This window comes from Orycteropus afer, unplaced genomic scaffold (assembly GCF_000298275.1).
Source record: "Orycteropus afer afer isolate SDZICR_OR568_19922 unplaced genomic scaffold, OryAfe1.0 scaffold00347, whole genome shotgun sequence".
Lineage (NCBI taxonomy): Eukaryota > Metazoa > Chordata > Mammalia > Tubulidentata > Orycteropodidae > Orycteropus > Orycteropus afer.
Window position 1 is genome coordinate 2,151,896 of NW_006921934.1, and position 25,363 is coordinate 2,177,258.

Genomic DNA, 25,363 nt, shown 5'->3' on the forward strand with positions numbered 1-25,363 from the left:
GGGGTTTAACTTCTGCTCAACTCAAACTTAATCTGAAAATATGTTGATAATTCCAACTCCAATTGTCTGTCGATGCAATTCGATAGCACTGGATGCCAGAGAATACTGACAGCCATGGAACAGGCAGTCTTGTGCTTTGGGTACTTAAAGCATGTCTCTCAAACCCATCTTTGTCTGAATGGCCAAGAACAGCTTTTTAAAAGAAAGTTACAGCCCCTCCGGTAAGCATGGTGATTCTGTGAGAAAGTTAGAAGACCAGGAAGGAAGGGCATGCATTTCATGTCCATCCACTGGCGGGGTGGGGAGACCATTGGGACAGAAAATAGGCAGTGTGAGGTTCGAACAATAGCACCAATATAGTCCTGGGCTCAAGGGCATCAGTAATACAATGACAGCATTATACAGTTTTTGCATCTAGCTACAGTGTTTGCAAAAGAGAGGACTGTTGAACAAGACCACTGGGATAATATGACACCTGGAAAAGTACTTAGGTAGTAGATGGATGCAGCAAAATAGCTCCTGGGGCCTTTCCATTCTTCCCATGTTCCTTCAAAAGAAGATTAGAGACTCACACCCCTTCCAAGTAGTTTGGGTTTTTAGTTGCTTTTATCCCCCTCAACATCTTCTTTCACCCCTCTTTGATAAAGTAAGAGGCAAGGGAGGAATGGAAAGCCAGCCTGGAGAGAACAACTGGGTAGTGCTGAAGACCAGCAGGTCTGCAGTAACACTGCCACGTGGTCTCTGGCTCAGCTCCTAACAAATGTGCAACTTGGGGCACATTCTCTCACTCCTGTGCCTTGATGTTCTCTTTTGAGAAATGGAGTAATAATAGCACCTCCCGCGTGGCTGTCTGGAAGATTAAATGAGCCTGGCACTCAGAAAGTGTGCAACTGATTGCAACGCAGTGATCAACAGCTCTGCTTCTGTATAAGCATCCAAGAGAGTGCCATCTACATCTTGTATTTGAAGGATGCCAATGGCTCTGTCCTTGCTGAAACATTTATTTTTCCCTTTTCACAATATCATTGTCTGTTCTTTTTATTCGACCTGAAACTCTCACCATTCAAGTGATTTCCAGAAGACTGTATGTCAGGAGGACACCTGCCATCTGCAAAAAAGGGAAGAAAAAAAAATCTACCCTTCCTTTTTAACATAGAATTGACTGCTGGCTCAATCACATCATCCAAGCTTTGATGAAAGGTTTTTTTTGTTGTTGTTTTTTTAATGACTCTGTGTATCTGTAACTTAATTATAGATACATTAGGTTATCTGAGTGTCATCAAGGAAAATAGAGAAGCAAAGATTCTAGATGATGGGACACATATGATTTATGCCTGGCCTGCTTCCCAAAGAAGTTTAAAGCAGCTCTCCTAGGAACTTGGTAAAATAATACAAAAAAAAAAAAATCAGTTTAACAAAGAACAAAGGTTGAGAAAACAGTAAGAAAAGGAGAAGAAAGGCAGAAAAATGATACAATATGATACAATACAATCTTACATGAGAAAAGCTAAGCAAGTGAGCACAAGATCTAGCTCTGAGATTCCTAGTGGCCAAATGGAAGAGGGAACACACTAAGGCAAATAATTTCTATTATCTAGAGCTCTGGTGGCATAGTGCCTAAGGCATTTGACTGATAATCAAAAAGGTGGCAGCTCAAACCCACCAGCCACTCTTTGGAAGGAAGACTGGGCAATCTATTTCCAAAGTGATACCACCTCGGAAACCCAAGGAAGGGTTGCTATGAGTTGGAAATGATGGCAGTGAATTTAGTAGCAGGAAGCACACAGTTCAACAGGAACAACCACCTTGATTCTCACTTTGAGCTTTATTAAGGAATTTTCTGGAAAAGAGACACAGATTGATGTAATAATTAGCTACAGAGGAACTTCCCCAAAACAGTTTCTTAATCGAATCCTTCAGTAACAATCAAGGACATAATGCTATGCTATAGTTCTATAAAGGTCTACAGAAGACTAATACAAAAATACATTTCAAAGACTCTTAAAAGAATGAATGGTTAGGTAAACGATTCCTCAGGATATGTGTTTCAAATATCAGCCGTTCTCAAGCAGCTTTTTGACAAAGTCAAAAGGCAAGTCACAGGTTAGTGCCTTAGAAAGATATACTCGATTTCCTAAGTCAAAAGAAGATTCTGAAGCTTTAGCGAGCAAGCACGTGAGGGGAAGTGAGGATATGAGAAAAAATGAAGGAGGCAGACATGGACTTGGCCACAGGGGTTGAGGGGGCAGTGGATGGCTCCAACAACACAAGACCAAGTCATAATAACAGGGTCTTTAGGAGTAGGGTTTATTATTATTATTATTTACAATCAATGAATAAGTCGAAATCATTCACTAAATACTGGGAACTCTTTTAAGTCATTCATTTTTAGAACAATAAAGTAAAAATCCATGATGGCCTTTAAAGAATAACATATTCTGGATTTAATTACAGATAAAAGAAATCTGACTTCTATTAAAATATGAGAAATTGCATATTAAAAATGGAAATTACCCCAGAGCCTAAGAATGACATTATCTCTCTGTGTGTATTATTTAAGATTAAGAAAATTACTTGATCCTTTGGTTCTTGAAAATGTTTCCTTAAAAAAGAAAATAAGGTGAATGAGTATGAGTGTACATCAAATAATTTTTTCTGGGAAATGAACTGTTCTAGTTCATTTCCTTAAGCATGGACTGATTTTCCCCTCTGTGCCTCAGCCTGCTTGTGTGTTTAATGTCCCTTCTGACATGAAGTTATATGTTTATATTTATTGCCTTTGGGAATCACATAATAAATAATATGCATTTATCTCTTTAGAAAATAACTGAACTGGGTGGGCTTTGGAGTGTCTTGTAGTTTAACTTAGGTTGTAGGCTAAAAGAAAAGATTCTATTAGCAAGAGAGAACCACCTCTCTATCCACCATCGTTGACTTCCAAACTACCAAACCAGGGATGGAGAATTCCCTGAGGTAAATGAATCCCCTCAATTCAGGCCTTTCTTCACAAACAGCATGCTTTTCTGGCCCCAGAATGGAAAAAGACTTTAAATTGTCATCTTATCCCTATGGAGATGGTGGACTCAAGGCCAGAGGTAGCAGTCACAATGGCCCACCATGGAATTTTATCTGAAGGTATTTTTGGTGGTTTCACCACTCTAAACCAATTGTGAGTGGGTCCACTCTGACTCATGTTAATCCCATCGACATCAGAGTATAATTGCGCTCAAACCTCCAACCTTTCAGTGGCCTGGCAATCTACTTCTGAAAATCAGCCAGTGAAATCCCTATGAATTTTAGCATTTCCTTTCACTGTGCATAGGATTGCCATGAGTCAGGGGCCGAGTCACCTGCAGCTAACGATGCTGAACGTTAACAGGTTGTGTTTCTCCTTTGTGAAGTACCTTCAAATATCTCTCGGATTCACTAGTATGAAACAACTCTTCAAGCACTAAAAAGAAGTCTAACTTCTAAGTGGTTACGTCATGAGACATTTACAAAATGCTGTGGAAATTTTTCAAAAGGAAACATTTTACCAATCTACCCCCCCAAAAAATTTCCCTACAGAAGGATATTAAAGTTAAGATTATTTTTAGAAAGCAGGCAGCTCACTGGAGTTGTTCCAACTCTTGCCTATGATACTGTCTCCTGAAAGTCTATATTCATTGCCAGATTTTACACCTCAAGGGAAAATTAATAACATCAATAAAATACTATGTTTGGCATATGAATCTGTTTTTAGAGATGGGACAAAAAGTACCGGTTATCATGACCTGAGTAAATCCCTGAGACAAGGTGGTTAATTATCTACTGTTTAATGGGAGACTTATGAAATTACTTCCCAGGGCAAGTCACTGAAGTTGTTGAACAGGAAATAAAACCAATATCTTAGCAGATTTTCAATTATATTAGTTATCAGGATAGTCTTCAAATATTACAATGGAGAGTAGTTTAAAGCCACAGGTTAAAATCTTCAATTAGATTTGAGAAAAGAGAGGCAATATTTTTCTATTTTCTTGAAATTTCTCTTTCTGTATCTAGCAAGCAAAATGGTCTCTTGCTGTTGCTCTTGTTGTTGGTTATTACAATTAATGGTGGTTTAAGGTGTATTAAGATGGGTGAAAGGGAAGGGTAGGAGAGTTAAAATGAATATTTTAATTTCCATACAAATGATTATGCCATACAAAATTTTTTCAATAAAGTCTTCTACATTTGGGGTTTCTCATAGAGAAAGATATTTTTCAACTGCTTCATATTTTTTTTTTCCCAGATCATTTATCTCCTTAGCAACAAATATTTATTGAGCTCCTACTGTGGACAAAACACTAAAATGGGTAATGGGTCTAAAGATGTATGAGAACTGAGTGCTGTCTGAGAACTGAGTGCTATCTTTAAGGAGTTTATGGTCTAGGACAGTGAATGATTTTTAAATTTCAGGGTCACTGGAATCCCCTGGAGGACTAGTTCTAACACAGATTGCTTGCTCCCAGAGTTTCTGAATCAGTAGTTCGGGGGGGGGGGGAGTCTAAGAATTTGCATTTTTCACAAGTCCTTGGTGATCCTGATGCTGTTACTCTGGGGACCACACTTGGAGAACTAGTGATCTAGAACTTTGGAATCAGCACTTTTTGTTTTGTTTTGTTTTTTTCCTCTGTTAAGGGGAAGAGAATAAATATCTTCAGTGTAGGCTTTCTGGGTCATACCCATCCAGTCCCTATTGCAATGCTTTTGTGGTGCAAAAGCAGCCATGAATGAATGTGTATATTCATAATATACATAAATGACCTCTGCTGTCTTCCAATAAATGCTTTATACAAAGCAGCTCCAAAACCAAACTCAAAAGTAGATTGCCCAACCTTCCTTCTGAGGAGTGGCTGGTGGGTTTGAATCTCCAGGCTTCTGGTTAGCAGTCAAATGCCTTAGGCACTACACCACCAGAGCTCCTACAAAAGTAGCTGGTGGGGTCTTAAAAGCTTGCAAGCCGCCGTCTGTTGTTGTTGTTGTCAGGTGCCGTCTAGTTGGTTCCAACTCATAGGGATCCTATGTACAACAGTACAAAACACTGTCTAGTCCAGTGGCAGCCTCAGAATCCTTGCCATACCTGACCCCACTGTTGCAGCCACTGTGTCAATTCATCTCATTGAGGGCTTTCCCCTTTTTTGTTGACCCCCCACTTTACCAAATATGATATCCTTCTCCAGGAAATGATCCCTTCTGGCAACAACTGGTCTTTCTTTGTCCAGAGCAAAGAATGAAGAAAACAAAGATGCATGGAAACAATCAGTCCAAGGGACTAGTAGACCATGTGAATGTCAGCCTACATGACCGTGAGGCCAGAAGAACTAGATAGTGCCTGGCTACCACTGTCAACCACTTGGCAAAGGATCAGTGTAGGAAATTCTGGATAGAGTGGGAGAAAAATGTGGAACAAAACTCAAAATCATAAAAAAAAAAAAAAAAAGACCATGCTTTCTGGTCTGATAGAGACAGGTGAAACCACTGAGGCTGTTGTTGTTGTTGTTGTTATGTGCCGTCGAGTCGGCCCCGACTCATAGCGACCCCTCCTTGGGTTTCCGAGGCAGTATCACTACGAGAAGTAGGATTGCCCAACCTTCCTTCCGAGGAGTGGCTGGTGGGTTTGAACCGCCAGCCTTCTGATTAGCAGTCAAGTGCTTTAGCCACTATGCTACCAGAGCTCCCAACCACTGAGACTATGAGCCCCTAATCACTCTTCAGGCCTGGAATTGAACTCACTCCCATGGCTTCCAGCCAAAAAAAAAGACAAGTATATAGGGTGAATATTTACACCAGATAGATACACTTTTTAGATCAAATATGGGAGATCAGAAGGGTGGCATTTTCATAGGGAGATAGCTCAGAGGGCAGGAATGCATAGGAATGAAGGACACAGGGAAAAGGTAACCAAAGGGAGGAAGTGGGAAGAGAGCTGTTACAATATGGGCATTGCAATCAATGTCATGAAACAAAATGTGTATAAATTGTTGTATGGGAAATGAATTTGCTCTGTGAAGTTTCACCCATATCACAATAAAAAATAAAATAAATAAACAGCCAAAAGAAAAAAAAAAAAAAAAATAGCAGCTGGAGAGCTGGGTTTGGTCCAAGGGACATAGTTTGCTGCCCTTGGTAGAATTTGTGGAGGCAGGGCTGGGTCAAGTGAGCCTGAAAGGCAGACACTATAGGATTTGAGAGAATTAACTCTACCTAGTTTGCCATCTAAGCTTTTCCTGCTGTTGGACTTGATAACTCAGCTTGTTGTTGTTGTTGTTATGTGTCGTTGAGTCAGACCCGACTCATAGCGACCCCTCCTTGGGTTTCCGAGGCAGTATCACTATGGAAGTAGATTGCCCCATCTTCCTTCCGAGGAGTGGCTGGTGGGTTTGAACCACCAGCCTTCTGGTTAGCAGTCAAGTGCCTTAACCACTATGCTAGGGGGAATAAAAAACAGCATTTAGATATGAGGACAGGTAGAAGGGAGGAATTCTAGACTGGAGGAAGTACTGGACAATGGTGGAGATGACAACTCAGGTTGCCACTGTGGCTCGTGGAGAGGTCGTCTGGCTGCAGTGGTCACTAAGCCCATGGGACTCAACAGAGACTCCGAGTGGGAAGGCAGCTGACTGAGCAGGTAGCTAGCTGGTCAAACTGTAGAGAGCTCAGAGCACTCATTGTTTCCTTTCCTTCACTTCTTCAGTATGAATAAGAAAGTCAAGAAATGATGACATATGATTCTATTCATGAAGTCAGGGAATGCCACCAGCAGCTGGCTTTGTTTTCCTGTAGTACGTTCACCTTCATCCAAGTTTTAAGATGAGGTGCTCCTTCAAAGCAATCAAAGGCCAAACATACAGCATCTCTCTCATAAGCTCTTAAGACCAAAAGAAGCAAAATCATATGCTCTGCAAGAAAGAATCAGGCTGGTGGTATCATTTTCTAGATAAAAAGAAGTCATAAGTTTATTCCAGATGGGGAGGCCCTGGGTGGTGCAAATGTTTAATGCACTCAGCTGCCAACTGAGAGGTCAGAAGTTTGAGTCCACCCAGAGAATGCCTTGGAAGAAAAGCCTGAAATTTAGCCATTGAAAACTGTATGGAACACAGTTTTACTCTAACACAGAAGGGGTCGCCATGAGTCAAAACTGACTCAACAGCATCTCCTTATTGCAATTATGTGACTATTTACATATTAAAGCTCAGTTCAAATCATTATTTTTAAACTCAACTCTCAACATCCATTTCATTCTAAATAGAAAGTCAGATTTCTCTAAGCAAGTGGTAGTTTAAGATTAACCGTACAAGAATTAGTTTAGGGATGTCTTTCTGGTTGGTTAAGGGTTGTGAAGCTGCTGGGACTTCTTCTTTTGTACCATTTTATACCACAGGTAGAAAGTATTGCTTCTGGGAAAGATTTTTCATTCTGAATTTGCTTTTTAATGCTTTGCAATTGTAATAAGACAGGGTGTTGATAAAGTGCAAACTGTCTTTAAATTTAAAAGGTATAATTGTACAATCCACCTTTAATCAGTGCTAAAGTATCAACACAGAGTAGAACTGCCCTTCCTGAACTGCCTTCCTGATGATGTGTTAATTCTGCATGCTGATGTTCTCTTCAAGTGATCTTCAACAACCTTCGGCTTGGCTTTGCATTATACAGATAGCATCTCATTAATAGACAGGCTTAATCTTTATGTAAAAGAAGGTCCGTTGAGAAATGATCACCCATGCCATCTCCTACACCACTACGGGAGATCTGAGATGTCACAGTGTAGTGCATAATGCAAGGATTTTTATTAAAGTTCCTTCTCAGTTCTTTATAAACAAGATATTGTTAATCTTCCAATTCCATGAGATAGTACTGCTAGCTCCTGGTCCAATCAAGAGCACACTGAAAAAAAATATTTTCCCATGGTGATTTAGCCCAATATCTTTCTGATTCCACCCATTCAATGACCAGGTTTACAAAGCCAATATAAATAAAAGGTAAGCAATGACAACTAACCATCTGTAACAACTTTGTTATTTAAATCTTACACTCATAGCAAATGCTGCCTACCTCATTTGATACCAATGCAACTTTATATTAGTCCTGACAGATAAGGAATTTGAAGCTTGAAGAGACAGAATGAGCTGTCCAAAGTCACAAGACCAAAAAGTTGGAGCTAGAACTTGAACTCAGGCTTCCCAACCCCAAATCTCTGCCTTTTTCTCCATTTCATTTTGCCAACTTTAGCTGTCATGGAACAGTAAACAGGGCATTCTGAAAGGCTGATGGAAACTGGTGCCTGGTTTTATTTGGTTCATAATTTATCAATTTATTGATTTTTTAAAATTAATAAAATTAATATGATAAGAAAGATACTCAACTAAACTAAAAGATAGTCAAACTAAGACACAATCAGCTAAATTAAAGTCATAAGAAAGATACTATCTCAGCCTCACTAAACAAAAAGGCAAATATTGTGGAGGTAACGAGGAGATAGGTTCTCAGTTCAGGATTTTTAAATTTCATTCTGTGGAACATTTTTTGTTCTGTTGAATAATTTGCATTTATCATATTAATTACAGACTTCAAGGAGTATTGTTCAATAATACAACTACCCATAATGCTATCTTTGACGATCAGTTAAAAATATGTGTTCCAATGCACTCCTCCCTTATATTTTCCTATGGAGAAGTACTATAGGGCCCTATATAGATTTAGGAAGTTAACCTTAAGGTTCAATTTTCAATGGGTCTTCAGAGTTTAAGCACTTTTGTGCTGGGTGGAAAACATACCCTATACAGGCAAAGCTGTTGCTCATATAAGATTTGCCTGTGACATGTCTCCCATAAGAAGTTTTCTAAGTGTTTCCTTCCCAAATGCCAAATATCCTCAGGATGGTACCAAATATACTCAGGGATCTATTCCCATTCTCAATTCCAAGACCTTTCCTGTATCTCCTCTATCCTTCCAGTCAAGGATTACCTCTTCTGAATCCTACCATCAGAAAAACTGCTGCAGGCTATCCAAGGTGACAGTTTGCTAATCTGATAAACTCTATGCTAATGTAATGTGTTAATGGTTGCTTATGACTACTAAAGGATTAATAGGCTAACATTATATTTGTTAGCCAGACTTCTAGAGTCCTCAAAACCCTAGGATTAGGAGTAAGGGTAGAATTTCAGACACTGATGGACTGGCGGAAAATAATTTTTTAAATAGTTGGGCTTTATGGAGACTCATATCATACCATCTGGGCACTCATCTCTCAAAAAGGCCTGAGTGTGGGCAATGAGCTGGTAGCAAAGACAGTCCAGCAGGAAGAAACTCTCCTCCTCCCTTTCCACTATGGTCTAAACTTCTTGAACTGGAACAGCTGCTGACCTGGGCTCTGAGGGACGATATCAGTGGAGTCCCCAGGAGGGACTCAGTGGCAGCTGGGCAGGGAGTCCTTTATGAGAAAGCTTGCTAGTCAGACCCTGGCACAAAGGTTCAGATCAAATGCCCCTGTCCTCCTGTGAGTAGAGCAGCAGGCCCAACTAAAATATAATCATCTGTGCCTTTCTCTTTCCTTACCCTTTTGTTGAGTTGCCATGGGGACTAGTATTTGTAGGAGAACTCCCAGCCTGCTTTTGACAGACACTGGCATTCTCTTAGCATAGAGAGAGGCTTGCTGAGTTGAGCAGGAGGAGGATGGGAGCCTCATAAGTAAAGGTCAGCCGATGGAAATTCTGCTGGAAGGTGACCCTGTTTGCAGGTGTGTGGGTCTTTGGACCTTGGCTACAAGGTCATGTCAGTATCTCTTAGCACACTGCCTGATTTGGCCTGCCTTGTATCTCACCATGTTCTACCTCAAGTGGACTATCTTAAAGCAATGCCATTAAAACTTGCTCTGTAGTGTCCAGCCTTTCTATTTAGGTGTAAAGGTACTACCATTTTTATATTAAGATGATGAGCAAAAATAGAAATATTCTTCTCACACGAAGTGCACACTAATGTAAACTATGGGCTTTAGTTAATAATAATGTATCAATATTGGCTCAAGTATAACAGATGCAGCAAGAAATGCAAGATGTTAAAAGGAGAAACAGCGTGCAGGAAAGAGAAGGTATATGGGAACTTTCTGCACAATTTTTCTGTAAACTTAAAGTTGCTCTAAAAAATAAAATTCTACTTTCAGAAAAGAAGTATCATTCATGTATGGACAAAGAATAAAAACAAATGAACATGAAAACAGTTACGGTGACCTTGCATATTGGTGCTTTTCAATACTCAGATTAAAATAGAACAAAGAAGAGAGCAGTAGGTATATTCTGAGTGCTAATGCAATGGCCTAAGTACAACCATTGCCATCCAGTCAATTCTAACTCATAGTGACCCGACAGGACAGAGTAAAGCTGCCCCATAGAGTTTCCAGGCTGTGAATCCTATGGAAGCAGACTGCCATATCGTTCTCCTAAGGAGCAGCTGGTGGGTTCAAACTACTGACCTTTCAGTTATCAGGCGAATGCTTAACCACTGTGCCACAAGGACTCCTTAAAGCCAGACTAAGGCCCCTGGAATTCTCATCATTTAACATCCAAAAAAACCGAACTCACTTATGTCAAGTTAATTCCGGGTCATGGTGTGCTAGGGGAAAAAAGACCCCAGATTCAAACACATTTTATAAAGACCCTTTTATTAAGCTTTAAAAAGGACAAAGACAAAACAGATACAATCATTTGGATGAGAGAAACTGTCAGCATGAGGCCGATGTAGTCTGCAGACTCACAGCCATGGTTTTCATATATATGATTCAGAACAAAAGAAATCCTTACAAGACAATGATTTGTGGCAGGTCAATCTACCACTGTCATAGATGGGACTACAGAAGGGGGTGAGGGAGGACCATGATTGGGATATAAATGTAATTGCAAGTTAAAAGCGGTTTACAGAATGGGTTCTGGGGATTTACCATCTGGCTACATGGTGATTGGGGTATGACTCATGATCATGCTACTTGGAATTATAGCACTAGGACCCCAACTCTTAACTTAAACTAATATGGCTATTTTCAGTAAAACATTAAGGACACATCCAGGCAAATTCCTGAGTTCTCTGTGTGAGTATCTTTCTGCCTACTAGGTACTCTGCTTTCACCCACATTCTTCCTAAGGGCAAACTGCCCCTCTCTGGGCTTGCCCTGGACTTGTCTAAACATTGCTGATTTAATGGTCAGAAAAGAACTCAAATGACATCTGAACTTAGGTCAAGACTCAAAATGGAGTTAGAGCTCCGGCTGTAGACCACAGCTTTCCACAAACTAGGTGCTTTAGAATTTAAGGTCTAATGCATTAGTGGCCCTATAGAACAGAGTAGAGCTGCCCTATAGGGTTTCCAAGGCTGCAATATTTAAAGAAGCAAAATGTCGCATATTTCTCCAAATCACCTCTTTTAAGTTAGCAGTTGTGTGCTTTAGCCAATGCACCACCAGGGCTTCTCATTAAACACAGACACTTTTAATCTGAATTCTTCAACATGTGCGTTATACTTTTTAGCCATGGGTGTCATCAGTCAACCATAGGAGGGTTTTTAGCTATGTTCTGTGCACTGATGCCATTACAGCTTCTCAGAGAAACCTCTGCCCTGAAACTGTGCCCTTAGGATATGGTGACAGCAAAGGAGACAGACCCAGTATGGTAGAGAAGAAAAACAACTATTAGAAGAATTTAGCCAACTCCACAGTGTGTTAAGTGACTCCAGTTGCAATCAAATCGTTTCTGACTCACAGTGACCCCAGAGTCAGAGTACATCTATGCTCCAGAGGGTTTTCAAGGGCTGGGGAAGTAGATTCCCAGGTCTTTCTTCTAAGGTGCACTCTGGGTGGATTCAAACTACCAATCTTTAGGTTTGTAGCTGAACACAAATTGCTTAGGCCACCCAAAGACCATTAAGTGTCTATATACCAATAATAAAAGTTATAGAACAACTCTTATTTACTGAATGTCCATGGTGTGCTATACTGAATTTAATCTTATTTCATCTCTAATAGTCCTACAAGACATATGCTCTTATGCTGTTTATATATGAAGAAACTGAGCCTTAAAAGGCAGGAGTTTGTCCAAGGTCACAGGGCCAGTTTACATCCTAGGCACAATTTGAGCCAAGGGCTATTTGATTACAAAGCTATCTCTCCCCATACCACAAAAACACAAAACACAACCACTGCCATGGAGTCGGATCCAGCTCATAGAGACCCCTCCTTGGGTTTCCGAGGCAGTATCACTATGGAAATAGATTGCCCAACCTTCCTTCCAAGTTTCCTTCTGGTTAGCAGTCAAATGCCTTAGGCACTACGCCACCAGAGCTCCTAACCTCCGCATACCACAGGCTGCATAAAAAGTAGGGCTCTTCTGCCACAGAATCAGCCCACTGTTGAAGATAAAGCATTTGGTTTCTCCAATCGTTTTCTTTTGAACCCTGTGGTTGCATATATAACACCTACTCAACATCTTTTAGATGTCTCATGGGCCCTTCAAACGCAACAAATGAAATTGAATTTATCATCTCCCTCCTGAATGTGTCCAAATCTAAGTGCTTCCTATCCGAGAATGCATCCCTGGGTGGTGGAAACAGTTAACATGCTCAGCTGCTAATGTCAACTGGAGATGAGTCCACACAGAGGCAACTTGGAAGACAGGGTTGGCAATCTATTTCAGAAAAATCAACCCCTGAAAACCCTGTGGAGCCCAGCTCTACTCTGACACACATGGGGTTGCCTGAGTCAGAACAGACTTGACCCAACTGCATTTGGTTTTATCCCAGAAAGCAAACACAACCATCTATCCACTTGAACAAGCTAGAGAAAGTGTGCCCTCATCCTTGATTCTTCACTGGTCCTCACCCCACATGTTATCACACACCAAGTCCCATGAGTTCTACCTCCCACATTCTCACAAATCAGCTCACTGTTGTCCCACTGAGCTGCCACCACCCTCAACCACCTCAACATCATCCCTCCTCTGGACTAGTCTTCCAAACCATCCCTCCAGCAGCCCCATTAGGTCACCCCCACTTTAAATTCCTCACTCAGACACAGGAGGAACTTTTAAAATGCAAATGTATTGCAATTAAAAATGCAAATAGGAACCTGTCATTCTCCCCTAAAACACCTCAGTGATTTCCCTTTTGATCTGGGTGAAAATAACTTCAACTTATCCTTAAGATTTCAGTGGAAACATCATTTTCCTTAGTTTCCTCTTTGATTTCTCAGTCCAAGTCAGGCCCCTGTCACCTTTTTGGCAATGCCTCAATGTCCCTGCCATAGCACTAAAGTCTCTTTTCTCCATTGGACTCCAAGCTCCATAAGGAAAGGCCAGTGTCTTCCTGTTTACTGCTGGACCTCTAGCACCTGCCACAGTGCCTGACATGGAGTAGGCATTCAATACATATTTGAAGAAGAAAAAATGGAGGGAAGAGGGACTAAAGGGAATTGAGAAAAAATAAGGGAAGCAAAGAAAACTAGTTATAAAGGTGAGACTACTAAACTCATCTCTATAATCAAAAAACAACTCCAAGGATGTTGGTAGAGTTATAACATTGCTGACTCCCAAAATAATGTCATCAGTGAGAGTAATTTCCTGACACCATAGATTTGTATAACCTATTGCCTAGCCCTAGTGGCACAGTGGTTGAAGGCTCAGCTACTAATTGAAAAGTTGACTATTTGAACCCACTAGACACTCTGTGGAAGAAAGATGAGGCAGTCTGCTTCTGTAAAGATTGACAGCCTTGGAAACCCTAGGGGATAGTTCTACTCTGTCCTACAGATTCACTAGGAGTTGAAATCAACTCAGCAGCAATGAGTTTTTTGGTTTATAAATGGATGTATAATAATCATATCAAGTGTAACTTGTTCCCAACCAAATTCTTTATCATTCTTCAAAACCTGGTTTCCCAAGGGTCTTTTCCATCTCCTAAATGTCAACACCATCCTCCCAGTGGCTTGGACCATTCTGACTCTTTAATTTTTAACCTTACCCAACATCCACAGCAAATTGTGCCAGTTCCATCTTCAAATTCTTTTGAAAATCTGAGCATCCCTACTCTCAATACCCATTCCAAACCCACATCACCCCTCCCTCCACCATGATTGTTGCAGCAACTGTCTCCCTGATTCTGCTCTTGTTTTCCCTCCTTTCACTCCAGCCACCACTTTTCTTCAACACAGCAGGCTAACAAATCACATCACTCCAGTGCCTTCTCATCTCATGCAGTCCTACTTTTATTGGACTACTTAGCATGGTTCACATCATAAGCTGACCCAAGATAAGGGTTTGGGTGCAAGGAGGTTATTTTGGATGATGCAGTGGTGGTTCAATGGTAGAATTCTTGCCTTCCATGTGGGAGACTTGAGTTCAAATCCAGCCAATGCAACTGATGCACAATACTCTTCATCTATCAGCAGAGAACTGCACATTGTTATGCTGAACAAGCTTCAGCTGAGCTTTCAGACTGAAATGAACTAAGAAGAAAGGCTTGATGATCTTCTTCTGAATACCAGTCAATGAAAATTCTATGGATCATAACAATTCTATTCCCAACTGCTCACGGAGATGGCGCAGGAGTGGGCAACATTTTGTTCCATTGTGCATGGGGTCACCATGAGCTGGGGCTAACTCAACAGCAGCTAACAATAATGACAGGTTATTTTGGAGGGAACACTCTGTAAAGGTATAGAGAGGGAAAACAGGAAGAGAAAGGAAGCCTAAACAGGGTGCCTTATTGAGCCAGTGACTGACTGCTGCGGAAAACTGAGGATCAATCATGCCAGGGAACTCTGGAAGACTACGTAGAATATCTTCAGAATGATCCCCACAAAGTACAATGAAGTTGGGGTATTTATCCTCCAATTCTTATCTGTCTTTTACTGAGAGCTGCTCCCATGAGCCTCAGCCCTCTGGCACTTCCAGCCTGCTTCACAAAGGAGTGAAGATGTCCTCGGGTAAAGTCACAGCACAGGTACTGGGATTCTGAAAAAGTTTTTAATTCTTCTGTAATCCAGAGTTCTGGGGTCCCACTCAGGCCACTGCCCTGAGCTCTTCTTTTGAACCTTGAGCCTTGAGCACACTAAAACCAAAAAACCCAGACCCACTGCACTGAATAAATTCTGACCCATACTGACCCTGTAGGTAAGAATAGAACTGCCCCATTGGATTTCCAAGATTGTATTTTTAATGTGAGCAGACATGCACATCTATCTCCCATGGAGCAGCTAGTAGATTTGAACCACCAACCTTTTAATTGGCAGCCAAACACTTTGGCCACTGTGCCAATAGGGCTCTTTTTGTCAGACTGCTTTTAACCCACCTACTGCCATCAAGTAATTTCTGACTCAAAGCAACCTTATTGGACAGAGTAGAACTACCTCATAGGTTTCCAAGACTGTAAATCTTTATGGAAGCAGACTTCCTCATCTTTCTCTTATGGAGCAGCTAGTAGGTTTGAACAATATTCTTCCTTATTAGTCAAGACCATGTTGACTTGGGCATTGCGCTCCTTTGAAGAATTATCTGTGTATAGTCAGTTTCCAGAAGAAGAAACTCCAGGGTCAGACTGGAAGTTGCTATTTAGGGTAAATTGTTAGTATGTAAACACAGTTCCTCGGCCCTTTTCCATGGTAGTGTTGGTAAGATGGGGCTAAGGATCTTTGGAAGTTCTTTTCTTTTTGGAACACTTTGACTCTCTAGTCAGGAGTGCTGCCCAATTTGCAAATCATATATTAAATGTCAAATAAATTTGTATCATTGGCTTAACTGGACTTTTGTTTTAATAACACTAAGCTGGCATGAAGGGGAATGATGAGCACCAAGAAGACATGGACAGGGCACATGCACACCAGCTACGAAGGCCTGATGTAACTCTCCTTCCATGCTCCCCTCACCCCCTTGTCTCAGCCTCTGCCTCCATGCTGTTCTCAACACACCAGGAATCTTCCACATCACAGCCTTCACTTCCTATTTCTCTGACTAGAATATGTCTGGCTTCCCAGGCCTGTCCAGATCTCTCTACCTCACCTCCTTTAGGTCTTTACTGAAGTGTCACCTCCCACAAAGCCTTTCCTGACAACACTGCTTTTAATTGCACCTCCAACCCTGTCACCCTAAGGCCTACTTCCTTGATTGATTTTTGCCCATAGCACTTGTCAGCATCCAAAATGCTACATGTCCTACTTATTTGTTTATTATCTGTTTCTTCCCACTGTAACGCAAGCTTTAGTAGGGTAGGAATCTTCTCTGTTCATCTGTTTTATCATCAGCACATAGAAGTGTATGGCATTCATAGCAAACAAATAAGAAAAAACACAAACATCAAATACCACTAAAATTCAAAATTTCCCAAGGTGAGGAAAAGTAACATTTATTGAACATGTACTGAAGGTAGTCATCAAGAGTTAAGAATGAAAGATGAGAAACAGCAGACCAAGAGCAGTAAAACACAATAGCAGTGCTGGTGTGTGTGTGTAAGAAGGTGTTAGTGAAGGGATAAATAGACATGTGCCTCTCAATACCTCCAAGAGCACCATAGAGCACAGATACTTGAAAACGAGACTAACTGATATTTATAGCAGATTCTTTTCTTATAAATGCCTTGAGCACATTCTTTCTTCCTTTTTTTTTTTTTTAACCCCCTAGAAGTATATTTTTTTAAATTTCAGTACTTACAGCCTTCGCTATACTTCTATGTAAAATTATCCACATTCCCTAAAAATTTCTGGCTGATTGAGTGTTCAGGGTATGGAGTCCCTAGGTGATGCAAATGGTTAGCATGCTCAGCTGCTAATCAAAAGGCTGGAGGGTTTGAGTCTACCCACAGGTGCCTCAGAAGAAAAGCCTGGTGATCTACTTCAGAGAAAATCAGCCACTGAAAATGTTATGGAGCACAAGTGAACAGGGTTGACTCCATGGGAACTGATTTGGCCAAGGTTCCTGTGCAACAATGTATGTATGCTGATACCAAACCAAAAAACCAAACTCACTCCCATTGAGTTGGATCCAACTCACAGCAACCCCTGAGCAACATCTGCGGCAGTATCTCTATGGAAGTAGATTGCCCAATCTTCCTTCTGAGAAGTGGCTGGTGGGTTTGAACCACCAGCAACCCACCAGCTTCTGGTTAGCAGTCAAATGCCTTAGGCACTATGCCACCAGAGCTCCTAGTTGACCAAATTCACAATGGATGCTCAGATGAGGTGCTCTCCTGAGCGAGTGTAAGCAAAGTTGAAGTCACTCAGGACCTCAACACCAAGTGATCTCCTTTCTTCCCTTGTGGATTGATTACTAAATAAGCATTAACATGGGTCTTATAACAAGAACTTGCTCTCTTAAGCAATTATACCAGATACAGTCAAAGGGAGGCCACATGCTGTCCTGGAGCAAATGCAATTTGCATCAGCTCACTTATTTACAAGTGAGAATGTGTTTCTCCCATAAATTATATTTTTAATGCATAGTTTCATTTTGTGTAGGAACAAATGCATAAAAATGACTACCGAGTGATGACATTTCCTAAGATTTAATTTACCCACCCACCACTCGTCCATCAGTTTGTTGTACTGTGGTGGTGCACATGTTGCTGTGATGCTGGAAGTTATGCCATGGGTATTTCATGTATCAGCAGTGTCACCCATGGTGGACAGGTTTCAGTGGAGCTACTAGACCAAGATAGACAAGGATGGAGGACCTGGTAATCTATTTCTAAAAAATAAAAAAAGAAAGAAAAAAAATGGCCAATGAAAATCTTATAAATGGTTGTGGAATACTGCCTGATATACTGCCAGAAGATGAGTCCCTCAGGTAGGAAGGCACTCAAAATAGGACTGGAGAAGAGCTGCCAAAGTAAAGTCAACCTTAATGATGTGGCTGGAGTAAAGCTTTTAGGACTTTCATGTGCCAATGTAGCACAACCCAAAATGAAAACAAAACAAAACTAAAAAACAGCTGCAAACATCCAATAATAATAGAAAGATGGGATGTATGAAGTATAAATACAGGAAAAGTGGAAGATTTGTTGCATTGAATACTAATGACCAAAGACCAAAAGAACTCTGGATGACATCAATGGTGTCATATATGAAAAAAGCAAAAGGTCACTGAAAAGACAGGTAAGAAAGAAAAGACCAAAATGAATGTTGGAAAAGACTCTGAAACTTTCTCTTGAATATAGAGTAGTTACAGCAAATGGAAGAAATGATGAAGTTAAAGAGCTGAACAGAAAATTTCAAACGGCAGCTTGAGAAAGCAAAATAAAGTATTATAATGAAATGGGCAGAGACCTGGAGTTAGAAAACCAAAAGGGAAGAACATAATCAGCATTTTTTTTTTTTTAATCATTTCAACATGTAATCAGTATAGAATTACGGTGATATTCTACATTGCATTTTTTTTTCATACTAGGTCTTCAAAATTGCATGTGTACTTTATACTTATAATGTAATATAATTTGGACTAGCTACATTTGAAGTAGTCACATGTAGCTGTTGTGTTGTTGTTGTTGTTGTTGTTAGGTGCCATCAAGCCTGCTCCAACTCATAGTGCCCCTATGTACAACAGAACAAAACACTGCCTGACCCTGTGACATTGTCACAATCACTGTGCAAATCCATCTTGTTGAGGGTCTTCCCCTTCTTTGCTGACCCTCTACTTTATCAGGCATGATAACCTTCTCCAGAGAATGGTCCCTTCTAACAATATGACCAAAATATATAAAGTCTATCTATTCTCACTTCTAAGGAGCATTCTGGCCATACTTCTTCCAAGACAGATTTATTTGTTCTCCCAGTTCATGGTATTTTCAGCATTCTTCACCAACACCACAATTGAAATGCATCAGTTTATCTTCCTTATTCATTATCCAGCTTTCCATGCATATGAGGTGATTGAAAAGATCATGGCTTGGATCAGGTGCACCTTAGTATCTTCACAGTGACGTCTTTGCTACTAACACTTAAAAGAGATCTTTTGCAGCAGATGTACCTAGAAATTGTCATCTAATTTCTTGAGTGCTACTTCCATGGGCATTGATTGTGGATCTAAGTAAAATGAAATCCCTGACAACTTCAGTTTTTTCTCCCTTTATTGGTGATGTTCCTTATTGGTCCAGTTGTAAAGATTTTTGTTTTCTTTATGTTGAGGTGTATTCCTTACTGAAGACTGTAGTCTTTGATCTTCATTAGTACATAATCAGGATTTTTCAAGCCGAAACAACTGAAGAAAAAAAAAATCAAGCCTCAAGTTGCAACACTGAAGGATTCTATGGGCCAAATATTGAATGACACAGGAAGCATCAAAAGAAGATGGAAGGAATATACAGAGTCACTGTACCAAAAAGAATTGGTCAACATTCAACAATTTCAGAAGATAGCATATGATCAAGAGCCAATGTTATTGAAGGAAGAAATCCATGCTGCACTGAAGGCATTGATGAAAAACAAAATTTTAGGAATCCACAGAATACCAATTGAGGTGTTTCAACAAACTGATGGAACAGACACTGGAAGTGCTCATTCACCTATGCCAAGAAATTTGGAAGACAGCTTCCTGGCCAACCAACTGAAAGAGATCCACATTTGTGCCCATTCCAAAGAAAGGTGATCCAACGTATTGCAGAAATTACTGAACCATATTATTAATATCACATTCAAGTAAAATTTTATTGAAGATGATTAAAAAACAGTTGCAGCATTATATCAACACAGAACTGACAGAAATTCAAATCAGATTCAGAGAGGATGTGGAATGAGGGACATTATAGCTGATGTCAGATGGATCTTGGCTGAATGCACAGAATACCAGAAAGATGTTGCAAAGGCATCTACCTGTGTGGATCATAACAAATAATGGATAACATCACAAAGAATGGGAATTCCAGAGCACTTAATTGTGCTCATGCAGAACCTATACATATACCAAGAGGCAGTCATTCAAACAGAACAAGGGGATATTGTGTGGTTTAAAATCAGGAAAAGTGTGCATCAGGGTAATATCCTTTCACCATACTTATTCAATCTGTGTGCTAGGCAAATCTTCTGAGAAGCTGGACTATATGAAGAAGAATGCAGCCTCAGGATTGGGGAAAGGGGGAAGACTCCTTAACAACCCACAATTTGCAGATGACACAACCATGCTTGCAAAAAGTGAGGAAGTGTTGAAGCACATAGTATGAAGCTCAAGAAAACAAAAATCCTCACAACTGGACCAATAAGCAACATCATGATAAAGGGAGATAAGATTGAAGTTGTCAAGGATTTCATTTTACTTGGACACACAATCAACACCCAGAGAAGCAGCAGTCACAAAATCAAATGACATATCACATTAGGCAAATCTGCTGCAAAAGGCTCTTTTAAAGTATTAAAAAGTAAAGTTGTCACTTTGAGATTTAAGGTGTGATTGACCCAAGCCATGGTATTTTCAATCACGTCAGATGCATGCGATAGCAAAGATCTCTATCTTCTGGTCCCTCTCAGATACACTGAAAAAGAATTAATGTCTTTTAGTCATAGTGTTGATGAAGAATATTAAATATCCCACAGGCTGCCAGAAGAATGAAAAAATCTGTCTTGGAAGAAGTACAGTCAGAATACTCCTTAGAAACATGGATGGTGGGACTTTGTCTCACGTACTTTGGTCGTGTTATCAGGAGGAGCCAATCTCTGGAGAAAAACATCATGCTTGGTAAAGTAGAAAGTCATCAAAAATGGGGAAGATCCTCAATGACATGGACTGACACAGTGGCTGTAACAGTAGGCTCAAACAATTGTGAGGATAGTGCAGAACTGGGCTGTGTTTCATTTTTTTCTCACATAGGGTTGCTATAAGTCAGAACTGACTTGACAGCACTTAACAACAACTATACAATTTACCCACAATCTCCTAATCTGTCTTTGAACGCTGTTCATATATTTCTTCATAGGACCCCTGTAAACTATGACAAATATTACTTCATATCATTGACCATTTATGTGTAGTGTAAAAAAGCCATGATGAAAACTGGCTTTAGCAACTTCTAACTAATTATAAAAAATGTTGGCTACCTATGTCTTTTTTCAGCTGGGCAGATTAGCATAGATCTTTTAGCTGACAGCTTTGACCTTCACTCCAGCAAACACTTGTCAAAATGCTAAAAGTAATTACGTGGCTGTTAAGAAAGGAGTTATGTGGTCTAAGTCCACACCTTTCCTTATTACCATCTAAGCTCATTATGAGGCTGTAGACATTAGGCATTTGGCCTTTGGCATGCAAAACCTCCCTCTCATTTATTACTAATATGCTCCTACCCATCAGGCCTCTCCTCCCATCTTGAGTGTTCTGTTCAGTCTCCAACTCAAGAGGCTAAGTGGTCCCTGGTTACAAAATTAGTGTTGTTCTAATTGATTGGTAGAGAGAGAAGGATCACTTTTATTGAGTTAGATTCTGCCACTAACATCTCTTGTAGTATTTCTGTAGTATCATTGCTTCTACTACAGGCACTGACAGTGTATTCCCCATAGAGGCTCCAGTGATCAACTATTTTTTTCCCCCCAGGGGGTAAATGGCTTTACCAATTCTAGGGACCAATATTGAAATTGTTGTTAGACTCATGTTGACTCCATGTACAACAGAACAAAACATTGCCCTGTCCTGCACCATCTTCAAGATCATTAGTATGCTCAAACCCATTGTTGAGGCCAGTGTGTATTTTGAATACCTTCAACCTTAGGGGCTCATCTTCAGCCCTGTATCAGACAATATTCTGTTATAGTCCACTAGAGATCAGATCTTATCACTCTCCCATTCAGGGCCCTCTAATGGCATCTCTCTTACTTAGGAAAAGAATTCTGAGTCATAACCACAAAGATCTGCATGCTCTGATCCCTCTCAAAGTCACCTTCTGCCCCACACCCCTTTCCCCCAATAATATACACTGTGCTTCACAGTGGTGTCACTAGGGTTGGTGTCACCAACTGTCGTAAACTCATGGTACCCCATGGACCTCCTCCTGTACCAGATCACATAGAATCCTCAAAAAAAAAAAAAAAAACTCACTGCCATCAAGTCAAATTTGACTCATAGTGACCCCCTGTGGGTTTTACAAGGCAGTGAATCTTTACAGAAGTAGATTGTCCAGTGTTCCTTCCATAGAGTGGCTGGTGGATTTGAACTGCTTAGCAGTGAAATGCTTTCATTTATTATCAGTTTTAATCATAGAATAATACGTGATGAATATAGTCATAAACTGCTTAAATAAAATTTCTTAGATTACAAGAATACTAACAAATCGTTCTACATTAACTTACAACATTATTAGTAACTAAGTGGAAGCCTTTTTTTTTATTTTTCATCTTTTCCTTTAATAACTACTTCATTCTCAAAAAAGTTACTGATATTGGTTCATAAATACTAAGTACCATAATATTGTAACAAAAATACCAAAAAATTTGACAACATTAGCAACTGTAAAAATACCAGTAGCAATGAAAACAACAACATGTTTTTATAGTATGTGCAGATGAAACCACGTGATTCAAAGTTCATTGTAATGGGGTAATAATGACAGCTCTGATTAGAGTACATTAGAAGGTTCAAAAAAGTAAGTTTGGCAGGGGACATCAAGCTCAATTGGCATAACATACTATACAAAACATTGTTCCACCTACTACTTTGGCGAGTAGCGACTGGGACCTTAAAAGCTAGGAAGCTGCCATCTAGATGCAACAATGGGTCTCTCCTCGTCAAGAAGAAAGAAGAAAACCAAAACTAATGGAAACAATCAGTCCTAGTGACTGGTACACCATCCGATCTGCAACCTATACAACTATGAGACCAGAAGAACTAGATGGTGCCCAGCTACCACTGCCATCCACTTGGAAGGGATGTAGGAGATCCTGCATAAAGAGGGAGAACAATGTGGTACAAAACTCAAAATCATTTGGAGGCAAAAAAAAGAAGGTGGGGACCAGGTTTGCTGGTCCAATAGAGCCTGGTGTAACCACTGAGACTATGGCCCTTAGCTGCCCTTCAGGTCTGGAATTGAACCCACAACTGTGGTTTCCAGCCAAACAAAGTACAGGCATGTGAGTTAAACATTTACCTCAAGTAGACACACGCCCTGGAGAGAACAATCATGGGAGAAGGAAGGGCTGCTTATGCACAGGGAGATAGCTCAGGGTGCAGAAGAGTATGAAGGTACACTGGGAGGAGGTAACTATGGGGAGGAAGTGGGAGGGGAGCTGCTGCATTGTAAATTTTGGTCAATGACATGAGACAAAGTATATGTGAACTGCTGTATGAAAAATGAATTTACTCTGTAAATCTTCACCCAAATCCTAAAAAAAAAAAAAAAAAAAAAGTAAGTTTGCATAAAGTTTTACCTTTGTAAGCATATTGATACATGTAACCTGGGCTTACGAAAAAAATGTTTCTATTGTTATAACTAACTACCGAGATATTTTTATTTAAAATAATAAATTTAAGGCTAGTTGGGGGAGACATGCTGATGTAGGGAAGGGGAGGGATGTATAGAAAAAGTCTGTGACCACCATGATAACATTAGGAAAAAGGAGGACACCAAATTGTGCACTTAGGAGATAGACTACAGATGCTAATACCAACCAGTATAGCCACAATACTTCATTACCATTAACACCAAATACCAGGCTACAGATAAACACATAAACATCTGAGAAGATCAGATGAGGGTCAGTGAACAGGAGCATACTCTAGACCAAGGACAGATTCAGTGCAGGCTAATCTTGCACAGATACCAGTGATATAAAATACCTATAATCCTTACAGAAACAATAGAAGATGGACATAGAGTAATCCCTCACAGACACTGTGGGGATATCCAATGGATCTATCAACTCAGGACCATAGTACTGGGGGACATCAGACTCAATTGGCACAACAAAACACATAAAAGTCTTGTTCCTCATCCTACATTGGTGAGTAGCAACTGGGGTCTTAAAAGTGTTTGAATGGCCATGTAAGATGCAGGTAATGGTCGCCTATCATTGGAAGCGAAGGAGAGTACAAAATAAAAAACCAAGGGCATTTAGAAGCAATCATCCCTAGGACATGATGGCCCTTGAGACCAGAAGAACTAGGTAGTGCCCAGCTACCAATGCCAACCACTCAGGAAAGGATCATATCTGGAGATCCTGGATAGAGTGGGAGGAAAAACATGGAACAAAATCCAAAAACTCAATAATGACCAGAATTACTGGTCAGATGGAGTCTGGTGAGATCCCCAATACTATGGCCCTGGGAAACATTCTGGGCCTGGAATAAAAGTCACTCATGGGGGCTGGCTCTCAGCCGAATAAAAAAAATAATAAATTTCTGCTGAAACATAGCATAAAATTTTTATAGACAGTCATTTCGGTATCACCTCCTCTGATAGTGTCAACTGGTGTGGTCCACACCTCCTGCACTCCCCTAGTGATGCCACTGGTGCTTCAGTCAACCTGCCTCTTTGATGCTCTTGAACATGCCTTCTCCTACCTCCTCAAAGTTCTTGCCACTGCACTGGATATGCCTCTCTCAGATGTTCATATGGCTTGCTGCCTTATTCCCTGTGGGTCTCTGCTCTAAGGCCATCCTACTATCTAAAATCCTACTATCTAAAGCAGCCTTCCTTAATCACTCTCAGGTCCCATGTCCTGTTTTGGCTTTCTTCATAGAACTTAAAATTTCTTGATTGAATACCATATAATATAATATTATATGATATATGATATACCACCATCTTTCTGTCAGTCTGATGTACTGTGGAGCTTCTGTACTATTGTGAGGCTGGAACCTATGCCACCAGTATTTCAAAGGCCAGCAGGATTACCCATGGTGGACAGGTTTCAGGGGTGCTTCCAGACTAAGATAAGGCCTGGTGTTTTGGTTACCTAGTCCCGCTCTAACAGAAATACCACAAATGGGATGGCTTGAACAAACAGAAGTTTATTCTCTTACAGTTTGGGAGGCTAGAAGTCCAAGTTCAAAGTGTCAGGTTCTAGGGGCTCTGTGAAAGCCCCTTGATCTTGGGCTTTAGCTCTGCCTCTTGCTGCCAGCCCACTGAAGCTAGAGGCTTTTCTTCACTCAGGCAGCTGCTAGCTGCTGAAGCTGACAAGCCCAAGGTTGACAAGTAAAAAGGCACAGGCCCAATATTACCAAACAATATGGCAGGCCATTAATTCAAGCCCATTAGAAGTCCCAAAGTCAGCAGAGCATGGCAGGCTGCTGAACAACGACACGGTCACATGCAAGATTCAAGTGTGCCATAAGCTAGAGACCATTTCCAAAGCTGCTTCTTATATGTGGTAAGCAGACCACATCCCAAGCTGAGTAGCTGC

General features: G+C 40.5%; 1 protein-coding gene across 1 annotated transcript in view; it reads right to left on the minus strand.

Annotated features, from left to right (window-relative positions):
* Positions 1–25,363, minus strand: part of PTPRN2 (protein tyrosine phosphatase receptor type N2) — a 1,483,255-nt gene that overhangs the window by 929,353 nt on the left and 528,539 nt on the right. Inside the window, exon 12 of the mRNA XM_007952571.1 lies at positions 14,206–14,213. Coding sequence (XP_007950762.1) covers positions 14,206–14,213 — 8 coding nt within the window. The remainder of the gene's footprint in view (positions 1–14,205; positions 14,214–25,363) is intronic.